Source organism: Phacochoerus africanus, chromosome 16 (assembly GCF_016906955.1).
Source record: "Phacochoerus africanus isolate WHEZ1 chromosome 16, ROS_Pafr_v1, whole genome shotgun sequence".
In the NCBI taxonomy this organism is placed as follows: domain Eukaryota; kingdom Metazoa; phylum Chordata; class Mammalia; order Artiodactyla; family Suidae; genus Phacochoerus; species Phacochoerus africanus.
The window spans coordinates 39472915-39494570 of NC_062559.1; the positions used below are offsets into that span (position 1 = coordinate 39472915).

The window sequence follows — 21656 nt, forward strand, 5'->3', positions numbered from 1 at the left end:
TTCCAAATACCATTAATTCAAATATCATGAGAACCAGGTAAAGTTTTACACTTGGGGCAGCCAAAGGTTTACTTAGAAAATTAAATAGTGTTTCTTTTTCTAAAAACAGAATTGGCACTGATTTGTTTTCCATCTAAAGATATTTTATCTGTTTTTAAGAAGACATAAACAATCAGGAAAGGAGAAATTCACTTACAGGAATTAGCCCACATGATAAAAGAACTACAATTAAAAGAGCAATTTTCAAAACAGCTCAAGATTTTGAAACTATCCTATATAAGTAATTGCTCTGAATATGTGAGGGGAAATTAAGCATTAATATGGAGGAAGGATGTGCCAACTGATCTGATAAGACCAGTTGGATCTACAGCAAACATTTGCTTTTAATTTCTAAAACGTTTGGAGAGTAATGTTGTTTTATGTTATGATACGTCATTTCATATGTCAATTTCACGTGCCTCCATAAAATCACGTGTTTGGAATTTCATAAATTAATTACTTGTTCTAAATTAGCTTTCCTAGTCAACATTTATTAGAGACTCAAAAAGAGATTGTCTCTGGCATGTAGGAGAGCTTCAGTGAACAGGTATTTTAAGGAATATATATTGGAGTCCCCATCGTGGCTCAGTGGTTCACAAATCTGACTAGGAACGGTGAGGTCGCAGGTTCGATCCCTGGCCTTGCTCAGTGGGTTAAGGATCCGGTGTTGCCGTGAGCTGTGGTGTAGGTTGCAGCCTCGGCTCAGATCCCGCATTGCTGTGGCTCTGGTGTAGGCCAGTGGCTACAGCTCCAATTAGACCCCTAGCCTGGGAACCTCCATATGCCATGGGAACAGCCCTAGAAAAGGCAAAAAGACAAAAAAAAAAAAAAAGGAATATATAAAAGGCACTACTTGGGGGAAGAGGGTAGAAGAAGCCAGTGGGAAAGAAGGTTCTGAAAGCTTGGCAGCAACATCTTCATTCACCTCCATTTATACTCCTTTCTTATCCTTTTTTTAATGGTTGTTTTTTTCCTTATAACTCCAATTTTACTCAGTTTGTTGCTTCACACTGCACCCCACCCCCATCTTCCTAATCCTATATCCCCCAGCTAGTGTTCTCACCTATCTAACCACCCGACATTGCATCTTCCAGTCCTTTCTCCACGCGATTACTTCCAAAACTGTCCTATCACAATTTTGGCACATTGTGACAAATGCAATCCCTAACTGAATGACAGGGAGCAAGGTAGTTTCCTGGGACATCCCAAATGGCATGTGGAGAATTATCAGTGCAGAGTTAATATTACCATGTGCCACGGAAGAGGAGATGTTAGCCTAACCACCAGATGCAGCAAATGCAAGAGAAGGGCTTTTTCAGAGTTTTTAACGCCAGAACCAATCATAGCTTTCAAGCTTTTGATCTCATAACACATGGACCTCAGCTTGCAAAGGCTAAGACACAGATGAAGGAGCTGAAATAATTCTCCTGAGAAAGCATCTCAGCTGTGAGCGGGCACAGGGAATGCCTGCACGTTTCCCATGGAGTCTGCAGGGGACAACATACAGCCTCACCAGGTACTCTGACCTAAAACTGCATCAAAATTATCATTAACAAAAACAGTAATAGCTAATGTTTACCAAGGATTCACTATGTACCTTAGCGCCGTCCCTCATGCCTACTGATAATGGACACATCGTAAGAAAATGGATATTTAGATTGCCTTCTGACATTAAACAAACAGCTAAGCACTTGGTAGTAAATCCATAAAATGAATTACTATCTAGTCACTGAAAAAGTTTGTGAACAATGTTCGTGATTGAGGAAATGCTTACGCCATGTTAAGGAAAAAACAGGAAACAAAACTCTATCCAATCTCGACTGCATTAAAATAAATACCCAAACACACGCACATCCCCAAACTGTAAACTGTTTCTTTGGTAGTAGAAACATGAGTGATTTTTTTTTTCTTTCTGCCTTATGCTTTTCCATGTTTGGCTTTGTCATTACGTTTTGTCTTTAAGAGCAAAATGTGGGTACATTTAGGTAAGGTCAATATGGGACAAAGCAGATCGTCAAGGAAGCAACAGAAACTACACTGCCTATATAGTGGTCCTGGACAACCTGAGATTATTCATAGCTGGGCAGGAAGCAGTGAGAGGCATCCAAGGAGACAGGGCAAGGGAAACCATGTGTGAGCAGGACTGTTAGTTAAGATATTTTTTCAAAAGGTCCTAAGCTGTAGAAAAGAAGGGTCTGGAGATAGGATGATTTTTCTGTGTAACAGCAATATAGAAGAAGCCCACAAAATTTCATGACAGGGAAGATGCCTGAGAATTAGGCCTTGCATTTGGGGACATTTGTATCATGAACTAAAATAATTTTGAAACCTTGCCCCCCCCCCTTTTTTGGCACCTCAAGGTCCCCATGCCAGATCCTGCAGGAGCAGTGAACACGTGTGCTGGAGAGCCACTGAAAATGAGAATCTCAGGGTTACAAAATCTGAAAAGCGAAAAAGCCAGAGAAGCACTTAGGGACACAAATGAACACTGTATTCTCGTATAATTTTTTGTTTAGCAGACCCAGTGAAAGGAGCCACAGTCCAAGATGTCCAGATGTTTGGTCACACTCTTCTGGAAAGCCTGGTGTGATGGGTGGAGCTAAATGAACAGACCCTTCTATAACTCTCCTTGCCTGAATATGTTTAAGTCAGAAGATGGAGAGAAAGATGCCAGTTCACAAGCAGCGGTGTGTGTTTATTCACAGCCCTTTAAGTCAAATCATAAGATGTCATTTTTGTTTTGGTTTGTTTTCGATAATATGTACACAATGTCTAGGCATTGGGGGAAAAAAGATTAGAAGCGTATAAACCCAAATATTAAGAATACCTTTTTTCCTCTTTTAGGTAATGGAATTATGCGTGACATGTATTTTCCTCTTTCATGTTTATGTGTATATATACATTATTATTTACATTTACATTTTATTATTTACAATCTCTATGTATACTCTTGGAATAAGGACATTCGTTTTGACACTAAAAAGATACTGGATGAAAACAAATTGCTTTGATGTCACATATTTTAATACAACAACTAGAGAATTAAGAGAGTGGGGCCACTTCTGAAAACGTAATTCCAATGTTTTTTCTCTTAACCTCATCTGGTACATTTATTTCCACCATGGGTATATTTATTCTAATAAGATGCCTTCCTTCTGAGGAAAGTGATTATTCTCAAAACATCCGTCAATGAAAGTAAAGGGAAAATTATACAACTCCATGTCATAAAGAAAATAAGAGAAATTGAGAAAACCCTAATCCCCTTCCCCTGAAACACAAGGAAACAAAGACAAAAGCATAAAGAAAAAAAAAGTAGCATTCATGGCTCCGCCACCAAAAAAATAATCACTGTTTACCATTTGGTGGTGGGGGTGTGTCTCTGTGTGTGTATATTTTAACATGAAGATGATCCTGTACATGAAATTATATGTCCTCTTCACTAACGACTTCCTCAGTCATTATAAATCATTGTGAAAACACAGAATGCGGCTCCCATACTCAGTCCATTACTTCTGCAAAGAGAACAAGCTCTCCAATTCATTGCACCACACCAGCACACAGATCAGGATATTTCCAGAATGGTATTCTAACCACGAGGAAGTCAATCAAATGAAAACATAGCTTTAAGTTTTCCTTTGCAGAGACTGCAGCAAAACAGGCCCTGTGGGACTCTGGGGCCATGGGGTCACGTGGGGGCTCCTGGGAACCCCAGGTGTTGGGTTAAGAGCCGTGATGATGCCAAGTTTGGGTCAAGAACAGGAAAGGAGAGGATTAGAAACACTGCCCTTAACACCAGCCTTTATGCTGTGGGTCTAGGCTCCTCCTGATGTGATGTAAGTCTCCAATATAAACAGGCTGTGTGTGACCCAGCAGGAGCTGAGCCTCTCCATGCACAAGGCTCTGGTCTCCATCAGAGGCGTCCGTGACAGCTGTTACCCCCAGGGGACCTGAAAGCCAACAGAAGCTCCATCAAGGGGCACCTGAGCTCCTTTGAGACTTTATACCCTACCTACAGGGAGCTCTATTCAATATGTTGTAATACTCTATGAGGGAAAAGAATCTGAGAAAAAATAGATATACATGTAGGTATAACTGAATTACTTTGCTATGCACCTGAAATGAATGCAACATTGTAAATCAACTATACATTGACTTAAAGAAAAAGATTTTACATCCTTGGCTTCTTAAATCAAGACTTTACTGTGTGAATATGGGGAAAGGACATTGAGGTCTCCTTCCACCCATCGCTAATCGAACAGATGGACTTAAAAATCTACATATAAAAAGCTGATTTTTTTTAAAGTTGGGTAGGCACCAGAAACTAATATTAAAAAAAAAAAAAAAAAAAAAAGGCTTGTTAGGGTTGTTAAGAATGTAAGTTTCTTTTCCCATATTTTCCATAATCTCATATATTCACCAACTTCAAATAGAAAAGCAAAGGCTGTGTCTCTATCTTCAAGAGTGAATCTAAACTGAATTTAAGCCTAAAGCCGTGGCTGACATCCTACCCGTGGCCTCCCAGCAGAGCCCAGGGTTTCCCCACCTCTCACTTTCCCTGGAGCAGTGGCCTGAGCCCGCCCCATACCTCACAGTTCACAGCACAGGAAGACTTCAGCTCCTGGCTCAAGTGCCAACTGCCCAATTGCCAACTTTCCCCTGCCTCAGCCAAAGCCACTTCTCTTTCCTCTGAATCCCCAAAGCAAAACTGACACACAGCTCAGATTTTCTGGGGCAGTTAAAAATACAGTCACCAAACCCACAGTATGCTCGCGATAAATCATTTTCAACCCTGTGTATCCTTCCCTCCTAAATCAGGCCTTAGACCCCTTACATGTAAATCGCGTGTATTCTTCTCAGTGCCTGGCACACTGTCTTGTATATTGGAGGACCTACATTTATATGTGTGATAAAGGGATTCATCTATGCATTACTCATAGCATTGCTTGGCATAATATTTATCAGGTATCGGAGTTCCCGTTGTGGCGCAGGGAAAACGAATCTGACTAGTATCCATGAGGATTCGGGTTTGATCCCTGGCCTCACTCAGTGGGTTAAGGATCTGGTGTTACCGTGAGCTGTGGTGTAGGTTGCTGGTGTGGCTTGGATCCTGTGTTGCTGTAGCTGTGGCTGGGCCAATAGCTGTAGCTCTGATTTGACCCCTGGGAACTTCCATCTGCCACAGGTTCGCCTTAAAAAGCAAAAAAAAAAAAAAAAGCAAAATATCAAAAAATTGATATATCAGGTATCAAATATATATATATATTTGGCTTTTGTCCTTTTAGGGCTGCACCTGCAGCATATGGAGGTTCCCAGGGCAGGGGTCTAATCGGAGCTGTTGCTGCCGGCCTACACCAGAGCCACAGCAACACCAGATCTGAGCCACATCGTCGACCTACACCACAGCTCACACCAATGCCGGATGCTTAACCCACTGAGTGAGGCCAGGGATCGAACTCGCAACGTCATTGTTTCTAGTCGGATTCATTTCCTCTATGCCACAATGGGAACTCCGTATCAAATATTTGTTAAATGGATGGGTTCATTAAAGAATATATTTTCGTGGGCAAAAATAAACTGCCCACACTGAACTCACTAAAAGAGCTGAGTGTAATGAATGGCATCTGACAGGTATTCAACAGAATTTTGCTTAATTAATTAATTAACTGAAACATTAACTAGGGCTCTCAGCACAAGGAATTGAGGCTGCAGATGAAATTAAGGTTGCAAAGCAGCTGACCCGAGATGGGGAGATCATCCTGAGCAATCCAGGCAGGACAAGTGTGAGCACAAGAATCCTTATAAGTGAAGGAGGAAGGCAGAAGAGTGCATGTCACACGGTAATGCAGCGTGAGCACGACTCCAACTGCCACTGTCAGCACTGAAGATGAAAGCAGGCTTTGGATCAAGAAAAATGGGCAGACTCTAGGAAGTGGAGAAGCCATGACAACAGATTCTCCCCTAGAGCCTCAAGATGGGATGCAGCCCTGCCGACACCTTGATTTGACCCATTCAGGTCCATTTCAGACTTTGGACCTCCAGAACTTAAGATAATAAATGTGTATTGTTTTTAAAACACTAAATTTGTAATAATTTGTTACAGCAGCTACAGGAAATTAATAAACTTAGCAAAAGTCAAGGCAACTAGTCCAAACTGACCAGCTTATCCCAGGCACTATGCCAGATGCTTTCCACATTTTCACTATGTCCTTTAAGCTTCACTATTTCTTTGCACAGGGCATATTGTTACCCTAATTTCTTAGCAATAAGTTTGGAGAGGTTGCCATGTTGCCTATGGTCTCTCAGCCAATAGCAGTAAAGAACAGAGTCCAACCCAACCTCTTTGGCTCTGAGGCCAGTGCCTCCTTCTCCACGACTGAATGTCTCCATTTACACCCTATCCCACGGCATCCCATGCAGTCGTTATGATTACAGATCTCGAGGGGCACCTAAAGAAGCAAGGTAGTGTGTAGACACTCTTCTTCCAAGTGCACATGAGTACAGCCACTCAAACGCAGAGGTTCACAGACACCCAAGACTGATTAATGACCTCCCAGGAGTTCATGAACTTCGGCTCAAGGACACCTATCTAGAAGTTAATTAAAAACTACATTATATGGTTCTCTTATTTAATGTGTTTACATTTCATCTCCCCAACCACGTCAGAAGTTCCTAAACTCAGGGTCTGTATCAACTTTTTATCCTGTCCTCCAGGGCACCTTCCAGAATGCTGGAAATTCACCAAGTGTTAATATAAACGTGTTACAGAAAATGTATTTTTGCTACTCTATCATTCAAGCTCTGGACTTAAATAAAAGTCTGCTCTCTTTAAACTAGAAAGTGCTGTTTGACAGTAAAGAAAGCTACGCACCTGAGCTGAAGAGATAGGTTTCATATCTCTAAATTAATTTATCGTCCAGCATTAAAGGCACCTTAGAGCTTTGTGAGCATTATGTATATTGCTTAGAAGAGAGTCCTGGGTTTGAATCTCAGTTTTCCACTCAATGACTAGAAAATCATGCACCTATCACCTACAAAACCTCAGTCTGTTCACCCGTAATATGGGTCTAAGAACAGCTACCTTGTAGAGTGGTTGTAAAGATAAAGATAGCCTTTCAAGAGTTCCCATTGTGGCTCAGCAGTAACGAATCTGACTAGTGTTCATGAGGATGTGGGTTCAATCCCTGGCCTAGTTCAATGGGTTAAGTATCCAGCATTGCTGTGAGCTGTGGTGTAGGTCACAGACACAGCTTGGATCCCTCATTAAAATGGCTGTGATGTAGGCTGGCAGCTGCAGCTCCAATTCGACCCCTAACCCCTTGTCTGGTAACTTCCATATGCTGTGGGTATGGCCCTAAAAAAAATAAAATAAAAAAAAAAGAAAGAAAAAAAAAAGATGGCATTGCAAAAGTGCCGTGAACATAACAGATGCTCAGAGAGTAGTCATTATTAGTTTTATTATTGTAAGTCTTATACAAAGCCAGCAAAGAGATATCCACTACTGCCTAAAATAGGGATGGAAAAGATTCTAAGATACACATAAAATGTAAATTTGTTGAAAAGACAATGTGAGTTGAATTCATCTAGAAGACATATAAAATGTAGTCTGGGGGCTAGAACGGAGGAAGCCATTAGGCCACAAGAAGCATCTTAAGAAAGTCATGAATATGGGAAAGAAGGCGGCTTGCACAAGAAGAGCAGGACCCCCGAATCTGCCCAGAGTGGGTAGTAGTTGGTTCAGGAGACGACTTCCAAGCTGTCTAAATAAATTGGCCAGAGATTTATTGCCAGCCTGAGAAGTTTAAATGTATTCCAAAGAACCAACATTTCTTAACGTCCTTCCTATGAAACATCAATCCTGCCTGTGACTCTGCCAAAATAAGTAGAAATAAAAAAAACCCTCTGCAGCCCAAATTAGTTGGGGAGGTACTCTACACTCCATCATCCTCCTGAAAGTTTACCCTGCACACTGGCATATAAAGGGCTCTGAGAATTCTGCAGTCAGGAAACATACTTAAGTTTACTTGACCTAGCATTTCCCCAAAGTATTTAATCATAGGACCTTGTTTTGAAAATATTACTCATTACTATCCCTCAGCACTAGCGTTTTATAAAACAAACTTTGGGCAATTCGGTGAGAGACCAGTTAAGGAAGCTGGTGTAGGTTTTCGTGAAGGCCAAATGTGGGGTTCTGATAGTGGTCTGCAGAAAAGGCTGATGAAGAAAAGACAGGACTTCGTTGCAGGTAACGGGATGGGGGTCTGGCTGCCGCGGGAATGGAAAGGAAATTATTTATTAGAAAAACAACCCAAAGAGACAATCAACCAGACCTGAGGACTGATTATCAACATGGGAGAGAAATGCCAAAAGTATGAGAAATAATATTAAGACTCAAAACCTGTGCAGCTGGGATAAAGGGGGTGCCAGAATTCAGTCAACAGATAGAGGTTGGAAACAGCTATTAATCTCTCCATCCAACTCTCAACCCAGATAACTTAGAGAATCAAAGGTAGCAACTGTTAAGCAAATGCAAATACAGTAGTTTGTGAAAGAAGAACGCTGGTCTCCAAAAACACTTGAAGCTGAGATCTACCATATTGATATCCTGTTAAGGACCTAGAAGTTTGGACAAATGTGAAGCCAGAAAGAGAGAGTAACTACAGAAGGGGTACCATGCAAGCAGCACTGCGGGCTCACAGGATGCAAAGGTGTAAAGCAAAATCAGAACAGGTGCTTGTACCAAGGAAGGATATGAGACGGCAGAGGAGAGGAGCCATGGTTGGGGGCGGGGGGAGAACAGTAACCAAGAAGGGGGCTGCAATAAGGAAAAAGAGGATTGGGTCCATCTATATGAACTTCACCTCAAAGGGAACCATGAGGTGCAGCTAATGAGTCATTTCTCCAGATTCCCAGGAAGGTTAGGACTCAAGGATTGTAGCTGAAGAGGTTAAGGGACCTCAAAAACTAGATAAGGTTTCAAAAGGTGAGCAAATGTAACTGCCTTCAAATAGAAGCCCCTAATCATGGAGAGAGGAAAGAAACTAGCAAACTTCATGTATTTTGGAGGCGGACCTCCAAGACAAATAAAAACGAAGTACACAGAGAACATACAATAGTGCTTCAAAGTTGGGGCTTTGGCGTCTCAGGGACCAGGCTATTGGCTGACCTCATTTACCTTCTCAGATGGCTCACATGTAAAATGAGAGTAACAACGGCTTCCACTTCGTGGATCGCTGTGAGGATGAAGTGAGAGAATGCACGCAGAGCACTTATCATGATGTTTATCACGATGCCTGACGCGGGACTTACATTCAATAAACTGCTGCTGGTGATGGGAGCAATTGCAGTGGCCGCAGAGCAGCAACCTTTGTTTTTCTTATTTTACTCAGAGGAGAGGTGACCGCCAGAGAGATATAAATCTGCCTCAGCTTTGCATATGGTAATGTGTAATTTATTACACAGTTTTTTCCACAAAGTCTACTTTTTGGAGTCTGGGATTTGTATGCTCTGTTTTGTCACTTAGCCATATTTTAGGTGTACCATTGTTAAGAGGTTCTGGTCACAAGTTTCTTCAAAAACTAGGTCTTTGCATCGTACTTGAGATTCAAGATGGCAGACTTGACTAAATGTGTCACACTTACAATAATGAATTTTTATATCTTTATGCATAAAATATATTCTTTCAAAATTAGGCAAGAAAATACCTTTTTTTTTTTTTTTTGCTTTTTCTAGGGCCATACCCATGGTATATGGAGGTTCCCAGGCTAGGGGTTGAATCAGAGCTGTAGCCGCCGGCCTACGCCAGAGCCACAGCAACGTGGGATCTGAGCCATGTCTGCAACCTACACGACAGCTCAGGGCAATGTCGGATCCTTAACCCCCTGAGCGAGGCCAGGGATCGAACCCACAACCTCATGGTTCCTAATTGGATTCGTTAACCACTGAGCCACGAAGGAAACTCCAGAAAGTAACTTTCAATTGAATGATTTAATAATGGTGTATCTATATTAAGAATACTTTCCCAAGCTAAAACCCAGGGAGACTGTATGATATTAAAGAATGAGTAATGGAGTAGGAGGTAAAAAAAAAAAAAATGCAAGTTTTCACCACACTCTTTCAGTCATTACTACTGAGCACCTTCGTTTCCTCACCTAGGAAGTAGGCAGCTTGACCTCATAGTTAAGGTCCATTCATTTACACAATTCCATGATGCTCATGTGATAAGCTCAACTGGCAGAGCAACTTTGCTCTTTTTCACTCCTGATGGAATGTATGCACAGTTATTCCAAATTTCACATGCGTTTTATTACTGTAAGTAAGAAAATTTGAACAGATCTTCATTTCTTGCTGGAAATACCTCAACCCTAAATTGCCAGGAGGAAAAAAAATACCTAGAAAAATGAGTAGACATGGAAAACCAAGTCAGTTTGATTTGTCAGTGAGCCCAGAGCACAACAACCATTGCTGCTCTAAACCTGAGCAGAAAGGCAACAGTGTCACCAGGTAGATGAAAAGTGTGGGCACTTGAGTCTACATTTCCTCCTGGGTGGGGTGAAAGGAAACACCATTAAATTGGAGACTCTTCCTAATATTCTTCTCCAATCTCTCATCTCCACCAGTTGTAAAACCCTCCAGACCTTTTCTTCCCTTCCTTACTGCAACCGGCTGTCCAGCTGTGCAAAATGACAAGGTCAATGGTAAAAATTCCATCCCTGGCCCCGGGGCCAGACTTATTTGCAGGACTTCAGACTCCATCACTCACCATGGACATCCTTCTCAATCTTTAACCCTCAGTTCCTCAGCTTAAAATGGAGCTAATAACATTCCTTGATCATCAAAGGGCTGTGAGGATCAAATAACATCAAATGAGAGGGCCCGAGAGACAGTGTTTAGACACACAGCAGATGCTAAATAAATATCAGCTGCTACCACTGTGGCGAGTGTTGCCATTATTGTTGTATGACGGCGATGATGATAATGCTGATGCGTGTTACCTAAACAGTCAGACCTTATGAACGACGGACATCCTGCAGAAACTGACAATAGATGGTGGATAAAAGATGACACCTAATAACCTCCTCCAACTCTGCATCAATTTGCTGCCAGAAAATTTAAATTAATGGTATCCCTTAAAACAGAGCAGGACATAAAACACAAAACAAACTGATTTCCTCATACCCTTCCAAAGCCACTCCTGCCTGTGTGGGGTTTCCTAGCCACCACGTGTGGTACAGTTGGGTTTTATTTGCCACCCTGTCTGCTGGTTGGGCCTCGGGAACAGTGACAAACCCACCTCCAGATGCTGGCGCAGAAACTTCAGTGGCCACTTAGCTTAACACCTTCTCGGCAGGGCTAAAGTCAACACCACAAATTCTTATTCTACAAGCATCTTGAGCTCAGGTTTCAGATTTCCTCACTTTCCTGACTTAAGGACAGACTCTTGGCGTTAAGGGACCTGGAGTTGCTTACAGTCTCAGAGGCCAGAAACCTTGCTCACACACAGAATTACGAAAGTGCAGAACCTCGTCAGTGGAGATTTCTCATAAAAATGGGGCCTAGGTCATGGTTTCATTAAGTTGTTGTTGCATTCTCCCCTCCTACAACAATTCTTTAATTGGAGATAGCTCTAGGCATGCTCAGAGACCTAAGAAAGGTGTGCCAAGACCGGCCAGGCAATTCCACAGTGCCTGCCCATGGTGGGACACGCAGCAGGCAGGGGCCCTTTCAGGCAGCAGGCACCCTAGTGCTGTGCACAGCTGGAAATCTAACCCTTGGGGGTTTTACAAAGTTACCTGGCAACTGTGAGCCTCCTCGCACCCTGAGTTGCTGAAATCGGATATTTCCTGTTACTTGTGGGACGTGGGACGTGCAGTGGAGGTTAGTTCAATTAAATGCACATCTGTGCTCAGTATACTCTACCCTCCTCTGTATGTAATCGTGAACTTTCCTTTGGGGTTGGGATTCTGATGGTTACGACTGATGTGGCTACAGGCACAGCTTAATGAACCTTTGAGACCGGAGGCTGGGCATCCATGTCTGGATAGCCTTTGGTTGCTTCAGGTCTTATGGATAGTTAGGAGATTAAATTCTTTTTTTTTTTTCTTTTGGTATTTGTTAGGGGTGCGGCATATGGAGGTTCCCAGGCTAGGGGTCTAATCGGAGCTACAGCTGCTGGCCTACACCACAGCCACAGCAAGGCCAGGGATGCTAGTTGGATTCGCTTCCGCTGCGCCACAACGGGAACTCCTAAACTCTTTCTTCAAGTCAATCTCTCCGTCTCTCTTTCTAGGCACACACACACACCTGCACACCCCTCTCTTATCAGTGAAAACTTTGCCACTAAATACTATCTCCATGTCTGAAAACAGACACTCTGCCAACAAAGAATTTATCTGATTCAGGTCTCTGCTGATGGCTGAGTCAAGATTCCACCTACTGTTTGCCAACACAGGGGAAGATAACATTTCCCACAAACCAAATGCTACACACACACAAAAGACAGTGGCCTTCTTGGCACCCAACTCACGGTCCCAGGATGTTCAGCTCAGGGAAAGCGGGGCTTGCTCTCTAGGTAATAGTTCATACTTTTTCAAGAAACAGCATCTGCACCAGAGGTTTATAAAGTTTGTTTAGCTAGCTTCAAATATTTTATTTTAAATAAATCACCCAAGCCAAATTTAATTCTTTTCAGTTGGAAAAAGAGAATGGCCCATGTTATTAAAAGACAGTAATCCTTTTCATACTTCCTTCAGGCCTGATTTTAAGAAGACTTTTTTTTTTTTTTTTTTGATAGGATAATCATTGGCCTTTCAGACCAACCCTACAAAGACCACTGTACTATATATACAGGATACAACTATTTTGTGCCTCAATTATTGCTTATTACCAACAAAATTATAAATTGCTGTTATCACTGACGGTTGCAAAGAGAAACCTCAAAAAATGTTCTACATATTTGCTTCAAATTTTCTCTTCCCTGTTCCTTTCAGAGGCCTGAGAAAGCCCCAAACACTACCAAGATGGACTAAGCCAGTCAATAAAGCAGGAATTCTGTGGAATTTGAGAAATAGACAATGCAATGTCACTGTTGGAAGTAATGCAGTACTCATTTAATTAGGCAGATAAGCAAAGAAAGTTTTAGATTTGAAGCTATGTAACCAATCCAATCTGTGTATGTACGTATGCATATATAGACGTATATATGTATGTATGTGAATATATGTGACATATGTATCTGATTATTTATTCCTACCTCCTTCCCAAACAGGACTGGAAAGTAGCTTACAAGCATACATACTAAATAATCCAAAACCCGTAAGGGCAGTAGACATATTGGATGAAATCAGGAGAAAGTTTATTATACAAAAACCACGTGCTGTTAGAGATGGGATACAAATTTATTTCTAGCTTCCTAGAAACTAAAGCAAAGATGGTGCCTTTAATCAACAGAGATATAATTATGCCTTTATAATTTTTCTGTAGGTCTAGGCAATGAAAATACAGAAACACATTCCGTTAAATCCAAAGGCTTCTGGTCTGTTATTTTTTACATCAGCAAAAGGTCGGCCTCACTTTACCCTCCTACTTCATCTAATTACTAGATTGAAGGTCAAGTTACTGTTACCAGTACCACAAGCGCTTATTTCTGGATTCACCTAGCTGTTACCCCTGTTTAGAGTAGCAATGGTTATCAATCTGGGTGATGTGCTCCCCAGGAGACATCTGGAAATGTCTGGAGATATTGTTGGGTTGCCACTGGCAACTAGTTTGTACAGGCAAGAGATACTGCTAAACATCATGCAATGCACAGGACTGCCCCAACAAAGAATTATCTGGCCAAACTATCGATAATACTGAGGTTGAAAACTCTGCAGTAACTAATGGGGTATGTATATCCATGTGTGATGTTGTTTCAATGAGGCAGAAATCGTTCATGCTTCTGGTTTTAGAAAATAAGAGCCTTAGTTTGCACTTCAACCTTCATGTGTCTGCTTTAGAAACTCATATATCAGAAGAGGTTTCATAATTGACAAAGGAGGAAGAAAATGAGCTCAAGGGTTTGTTCTGGATCCTGGATAGAATGACTGAGGAATTTCAAAATAGGAGGTCTTTAGGCCACAGCTAAAGGACAGCAGATTTAGTCTACCTGAATGTGCTCTGAAGATCTGGGCACTGCTTTAAAAAATGGAAATCATCCCATCTCATAACTCAATCTGAACAAATAAACCTCTCCAAATAGAATGTGTTTTATAGCACTGATGGAAGAACCGCTGGACAGCAATAGAGAGCAAACAGATGGAAAGAACACCAAAGGAAATTGAGAAATCGCCATCTGATGATATCATTTCGATTTGGACCAAAAACCACATGCCTGGGCTCTTCCCACACTGACCTGCTGGACGCAGGTGCACAGAGCGCAATCTCCCTGGTGTCCTGCCAGCTGGGTGGCTTCTCCCTTGCCACTTGCCTCTCTCAGTGACATAGTCATGGGCTCATCCACATGTATATTTATATTTACAGTACAATGCACAGTATACGTACAGTAAATATTCAATGACCAGTTAAAGACTAGATTTGTTTTTGTCATTCCCTTCTTTTTTTTCCTTTTTTCTTTTCTATAAGCCACCAGTATTCCATATATTGAAAGGCTAGCCCATGGCGGATAAACTAATTGTGAAATGCAGCTCTCTTTTGAACGATCTCAATAATCACCTCCCCCCTTTTTTTCTTGGCCATGCTCGAGGCATGCAAGTGCCAGGGCAGGGATCAAACCCTAGCCACAGCAGCGACAACACTGTATCCTTAACCACTAGGTCACCAGGGAACTCCAATAATCACCCTTCTTGATGCTTGTAACATAAAGTCAAATAATTCAGGATTTAGACTGTTTCTGTACAAGACTGGCCATATGTTTTCATTAAGTTGATCAGCAAAGATCCCACCTGAAAGCAGAGGAATGGACAGTAACCCTTCTGTGCTCATGCACATGGAAAGGGTTAGCTAGAAAATCTGAGGAGTTCAGTGGAAGTCTGTCTGCTTCAACTAGGAGCTACTTTCTGGAGAAATGCAAACATCTTCATCAACATGGATACAGAGGAAAACTTCATCAATTTCGACGCAACTATGCTCATCCAAAAAGGAATTAAGCTGGGAGCAGCCTCCAAACCATCCATAAACAAACTTCCTCAGAGAGTCTCTGGGAAGATGATTAAATGTAATAGCTTATACACATGTTTTAAAACCAACGGGTGTGTTAATCATAGCTAATTCTTCTTCCTGCATAATTTTCCCAAGTAAAAACGAAGTTTTACTTGGTCGGACTGCTTTGAGTTATTTTATGAAATTCATTGTCTTTAAAGAAAAAATTTTATTAAGTCTTTAATTTTCATGAATTCAGCCAGCACTTTTCACAGTGAATAGTATATAAGTGTTTAATGCCTCTGGGTCTCAAAAATAGAATATGTGTGTATATGTATAGTAATATATGTACATAAGGTAATATATATATAAAGAACCTATGTATCCACTGTCCAAAAAGAAGAACCAGGATAACGCTTTACAATATAGACTCTGATTTTAGACACATGAAATAAACAACTTGTTCCCATGTGAAAGCTGCTTTCAACTGTCATCAAAGCCCACTTCTCTAAGCCTGAAGGGCTCATAAAATACCTTCTAATAGATTCCATGGCTTGGTTAATCCTGTTTATCATACTTTGGAACTAATTTGACAGTGACATTATGAATAAGCTTTCTTCAATGAAACACTTCAGAAAACTACCTCAAAACCCCAAGAATGTGAGGAGGACTGAAACGGTGATTTGCTAAGAGATCTGGGCATGACATTAAGTCTGTTGCTATGTTTCTGTGTGATGGGTAGTACAGGCCCAGATGGCTTTCAGAACAGGCCATGTTGGGGAGAACTTTCGGGAACTCAGTTAAAAATAAAAGGATGGTCAAACCACTGCCAGCCTAACGGCCTCGTTTCTCTTTACCAACAGCGACGCGGGACATGCCCAGGTGAAATGGTGAACAAGGACAGGTGTGGGAGGACAAAGTGCAGCTGTTTGGCTTCATAATGAGAGGAGGAGAATCTCTCCTAGCTTATATATCATCTTTGGTTTTACTGGACATCCTTGTGTTGGCCACTATGACTGCAAATGCTATTAGCTGTTAAAATGTTTATCATCGAGTTATCTGGTCCTTCCTAAAACCTCATCAGATCATTTATCTTCTAAATTTCTCAAGAGCAACAATCCTGATGGAAACCTCTCCACTTGCCTCAATTGTGCACGAGGATGACCACTGACTTAAATTGTCTGGAGGGAGGTGAGGTGATCCCATCTTACATCTACAGGAATAAAATAGGCTGAAAACCAACACCACCCTTTTTCTGGTTGCACTACAAAAGGCAAAACAAGTTATTAAGAGCACATTGTCAATGGAGTAAACTTACTTTCCGTGCAAATAGGACAGCATCCTTTCCGGTTGAGAATTTTGCCCTAATCAAAAGAAAAACAAAGAAGAATTTAGTGTTAAGAAACAGGGTCTGCTGAGGACAGAACTCTTTTTTTAAAAAATCTAGTATCAGATAAACCAATGAAATCAGTCCAAGCTGTATTTGAACTCACTGCCCAGATGGTGATGATGGTGATGAAAATGAAGTTTCAAGTATCAGGTTCCACGGCCAGGCAGAGTCATTGAGAAAGCCTTCCTGTTTTTATCCTCTGAGAAATATAATCTCTAAAGGGCTCGTTGGTGTGATTTTTCTCACATGGAGGGAAATGGCCTGGATTCCACCTTTGCCCTGGTACCCAAATCCAGCCCTCTAGAGACCAAGTGCACACACACAGAAATGGGAATTGGCTGTCAACCTACCAATCCGTGCCATGCCTTGGTTCTGTCTTTGCTTACTGGAGGGTACCCCCAAATAAGTGGAAACCCAAGCTTGGGTCTATGCATATGAACAATCTTTGTGCTACAGATGCAACTCAATCCAATTTCTTCTTTCAGACAGCAGTGTGCTATCCCGGTGAAGTCACTATTATGCAGTCAAAGCCAATGAAGCTGAGGGTTTTGAAATGCTAAGTAATTTTCCATTACCTTTCTGGAAATACAGTGTAATCTCCTATATGGCATTTCTTCCAACTGTTTTCTAATGCTTAACATTTAAAGGAAGAAGCATGTGGTCAAGACCCTACCAGAGGGTGACACTGTCTTATCTCTGACTCAACGGACTCTCAAGGAAACAGAAACGTGGACAAAGAGCACATGCTACGCAACAAACATCCTACTACTTATTTTCCTTAAGTTACCCAACACCAGGTGAGTTGGAAGGATTTAATAAATTAATATGAAGAGCATCATAGGATTTAATTCATATTATGTTATTATAATCCTTGTTATGAAGATGCACAAGAACTTTACGAGCTGAGTGTTTTCCTTCCTATAGATGAAGAAACTGACCTCATGTCACACAAGGGTGGTAGAACCCCAGATCAAATTTAATTTTGAATGACCTGATAGGCCAGCTTCTTTCCACTCCAGATTTTTGTCCTCTCTCATCTTTTATCATTAAGAGAATTTAATATTTACTGTATAACTGCTATACACTAGAATAATGTTGTTACTTTCTTCACACTTGATCTCTTTTATGCTTCACAACAACCTTCTAATTACTGTTGCTCCTTTTTCCGCTTTATAGGGAACTAAGGAAACAAAGACCACAGAGAGGGGACCCACGGCCTGTGTCAAAGCCACATGTGCACGTGTGTTCACTACCTGTCAATTGCATCCAGGATAGATTTAGGTACTCAAAGGTACTCAAAAAAAAAAAAAAAAAAACAACAACAAAAAAAACATACTAACCAAAAAAAAAAAAAAGCTAGTTAATAACTGAAGAATTAGAACTGAGTCAGATTCATTTTTGCATCAGCTAAGCCTAAAATGGTACATTAAAGGCTATGATGAGTTTGAGACTTCAAAGTCCGTCCTACGTAGCCTTCCCCTGGTTGGGGCATCATGACATTTTCATTATCAAGAGCTCTGTCGCTTGCTTCTTTTTGGCACAGAGGTCTCCTTTGGCTTCTCATGACTGACAGCAGTTGAGGACAAAGCCAGAGGAGGCTGGCTCAGGCTCATGGAATGACGGCCCCAGGGTGTAACATCAGGTGCTCTATCCAAATGGAGCAGAGCTGTTTAAACCAAGGCCCCAGCAAAGGGGGCCTGTATGATCCCCAAACATCTGCACCTCGACAGACACGGCCATCTTCCTTCTTCGGGAAGAGAGAGTGAGGCTGGTAATGTCACTAAATTAGGTAGGGAATAAATCAAGCACAAGCTATGAAGTCCCTGGTCCTGAGTAACATGTCACTTGCTGTGGAACTGTGGACATGCTGTAGCCTCGTAAGTTAGAAGGGTCTTGTAACAGCACCCACCCCAGAGGGGTGGTCTCAGCATCAAATGAGGTTGGTCCTGTGGCTGAGGAGAAAGTCTCAATACATACTAATAATGACGAGATGACAGTGTCAAAAGAACCCTGACCCTAAAGGAACCCTCAGTCCTTCTCACAAAAGGCACTCCTTTGTCTCTGGGGGACTGTCAGGGGTGGGGCATCCCACCAGAAGGTCCTTCTTCAGCAAGGCAGGTATGCTTCTAGAAAGAAAGAGAGATGGGTAGCAGTCAGGAAAGGCAGAGAGGGAATACAGTCTGCTTCTTCCGAAACAATGTTCCTTTTAATTTCCCCAGGCAATGCACGGGAGGCGAAGTAAGTGCTTAACAGGATTTCCATGCTGCAACCAAGTTATCTTCCAAAGTGCTGGTGCTGGCCCCTGAGGACAGAAAGTGTGAACTGGAGAAAAGGTTGGAAAAATGCCTAGAAACAGCAAGGTGGCCCCGGAGGCAGGAGGTGGGCACTGACTGACAAGCTCTGACAAGGGGAGGGGTGGAAGGCTGCGCCCAGAGGGACGGATGCTCCGGCCCAAATACGGTCGGTCGACAAAGAGGAGCTGCTAATGAGATGCTGCTGAAAGAAAGAGCGTTGACCTCCCCGCAGCAAGAGGACAAGGAAAACCATCACCCCCGACGCAAGTGGCTGGACTCAAGCGAAGCTGGAAACTCCAGCCCGGCCTGCAAAGGCTGCTTACCCGAGCCACCAGGTTGGCAGAGGGCTCTGTTTTTGTCTTGCAGAGTAAGGAAGCCCATTATTATCAACATGTGCTGCAAGAGTTCATTAGCAGCGAGGGTTCCCCGAGGACGGGCAGAAATGATGTGATCCCATTCTTCCCAATGAATATTTATAAGCAGACCATGTTCAAGTCTCCTTATTGTATCTTGGCTTTTTTTTTTTTTTCTCTTTTATGGGAGGTTTTCAGTTTTATGTCTGAAGCTTTTTAAAGCAAGACTAATTAGGGTTTTTTTTTCTTTTTTTTTCTCCCCCCTTTATTCAGTTGTGCAATAGCAACAGCTGTTGTTTTTTTGTGCCTCATTTGGCACTCAAGTAAAAACAGCAACTTTTTGTTTATAATAATAACAGATGTGAATAAAATTAAAAGCTGTCTATAACCGAGAGGGGAAGACATGTCCTGAATACATGGATGCATTTTTTTTCATTCACTGGAAAGTATTGAATAGGCTTGACATTTTCCCAAAATGCATAAAACCTTGAAAGGTTTCAAGTTGCTGAGGTGAATTCAATGAATCTCACGCTTTGGAAGATAATGGTTGCTTTATTCAGCGCACTGGAACTGTGGCTTTCTGAAAAGAGCTATTTCCATAAGGACGCTCTTTCATTTGGGACTACAACACTGGCCAGGGTTAGAGAAGGGGTGGGAGGGTGCTGCATGGCAGGTGAAACTCTTGGGGAATTTATTAATAAACAACACATATTCCTTTGGATGGCTAAGGGAAGAAAACTCTGACGTAAGAGAGAGAGAGAAAGGAGGAAAATGAAAAAGATGGTTCTGAAGCTCAACAGAAAGCCCAGCAAAAGAAATAGTGGCAGCAGATCAAACAGGGGTTGGAGAAGTTAAAAAAAAGAGCTGGGAGAGGTAGGTCAGTGAGAAACAGGAGACTGAGGACCAGAGGTGGGTGAGAGCTACTGTCACCCCCAGCTAGAATCTGGGGGGGAACCCAGAGAAGGAGGAGGCAGCTTTGCAAGGGGCATGTGGCTTTTTGAGAACCTGGACATTTTGGAGGATCTGGACTCTGGGTTCAGAAGATGGCAGGTGGCCAGGCCACACACAGGATGGTTCTCAAGATGTTCAGGTCAAGAGGAAGTCAACCTGCAGACCTACCTGAGGGCAGCTGCTGATGGGAACGCACTGCTTCTTGCGACACTCTGTCTGGCCTTTCACACAAGCACAGATGGTGCAGTTGATAGAGGACCACATCTCCCCATCCTACAGGAGAGAGCACAGCATTCTGCCATCAGCTGGGGGCTGACAGGAGCTAATCCAACAGACTGGGGTCCGTCTGTCAAGGAAAGCGTTTCTTACCCTGAGTGATGGATGCCGTCACTAGACTAAAGTACTCTGAGGTGTTTATCTCACCTAACTGATTTGACAGAAAGATGAGATTTGAGGATGTGTGTGTGTGTGTGTGTGCGCGCGCGCGCGCGCGCGCATCCTCTCCCTTCGCCCCCCTCCCCCCCGGGGGGGGGGATAGCAAAAGAATTCTTGTGCGTCTAACCACGTCATATTTGCATTGTTTACTTAGTTTCACCCTGGGAGACAAACAAGAGTTTTCATACATGATGCAACAACGAGGGTCTAATTGTCCCTTTTGACAGGACTGAAATGTCTGAGCTATTCCAGGCACCAGCAGTTAATTGAGATGTCCGGAGGTGGTTAGTTTATTTCCAGATGTGACATGGTTCTGGCCCACATGGGGCACGAACACGCAAAGGACAGAGGCTAATTCATATGACTCCCAATGCCAGGCGGACACCTGATCAGCAAGCCATCTGAAAATGGGGAGCCCAAACAGGAAACTCCAAGAGCAAATGCCAAATGCCCAGCTGCAAAAACCGTGTACCTCCGGAGAACATGCAAGAATGTGCATCCTTGTTTGTGAGGAAAGAGAATTCAGACAACAGAGTTAGGCCTGAAAACAAAACAAGGATTCCTTTCTGGGCTTATGGATCTGAGCGGCAAATGTTATTAAAAACAGAAAAACCAGCTCAGATCTTTGATGTTGACTCTTCTTCCTTCTGCTGCTCATTTTTTGGAAGGTATTTTAAAGACTATCTACTCTCTAGTGCCTTTTATTTCTCTGACTGTATCTGTCTTTATTAAAGGGGCTCTGGAGTTCCTATTGTGACGCAGCAGAAACGAACCCAACTAGTATCCATGAGGACGCAGGGTCGACCCCTGGCCTCGCTCAGTGACTTAAGGATCCAGCGTTGCCATGAGCTGTGGTGTAGTCGCAGAGGAGGCTGGGATCCCACACTGCTGTGGCTGTGGTGTAGGCCAGCAGCTACCGCTCCAATTAGACCCCTAGCCCGGGAACTTCCATATACCTCAGGTGCGGCCCTAAAAGAGCAAAATAATAATAATGATAATAATAATAATAATAATAAAAGGCGTCCAACTATTGCAAATTCTCTGAATGCACATGGCTAG

General features: G+C 42.4%; 1 protein-coding gene across 2 annotated transcripts in view; it reads right to left on the reverse strand.

The window, feature by feature from the left end:
* BMPER (BMP binding endothelial regulator) overlaps positions 1-21656 on the reverse strand; it is a 246117-nt gene that overhangs the window by 79621 nt on the left and 144840 nt on the right. For both annotated transcript variants that reach the window (XM_047763268.1, XM_047763267.1), the window contains exons 10-11: positions 20331-20435; positions 16493-16538 (exon numbers count right to left, since the gene is read on the reverse strand). In XM_047763268.1, the coding sequence (XP_047619224.1) occupies positions 16493-16538; positions 20331-20435 (151 nt within the window). The remainder of the gene's footprint in view (positions 1-16492; positions 16539-20330; positions 20436-21656) is intronic.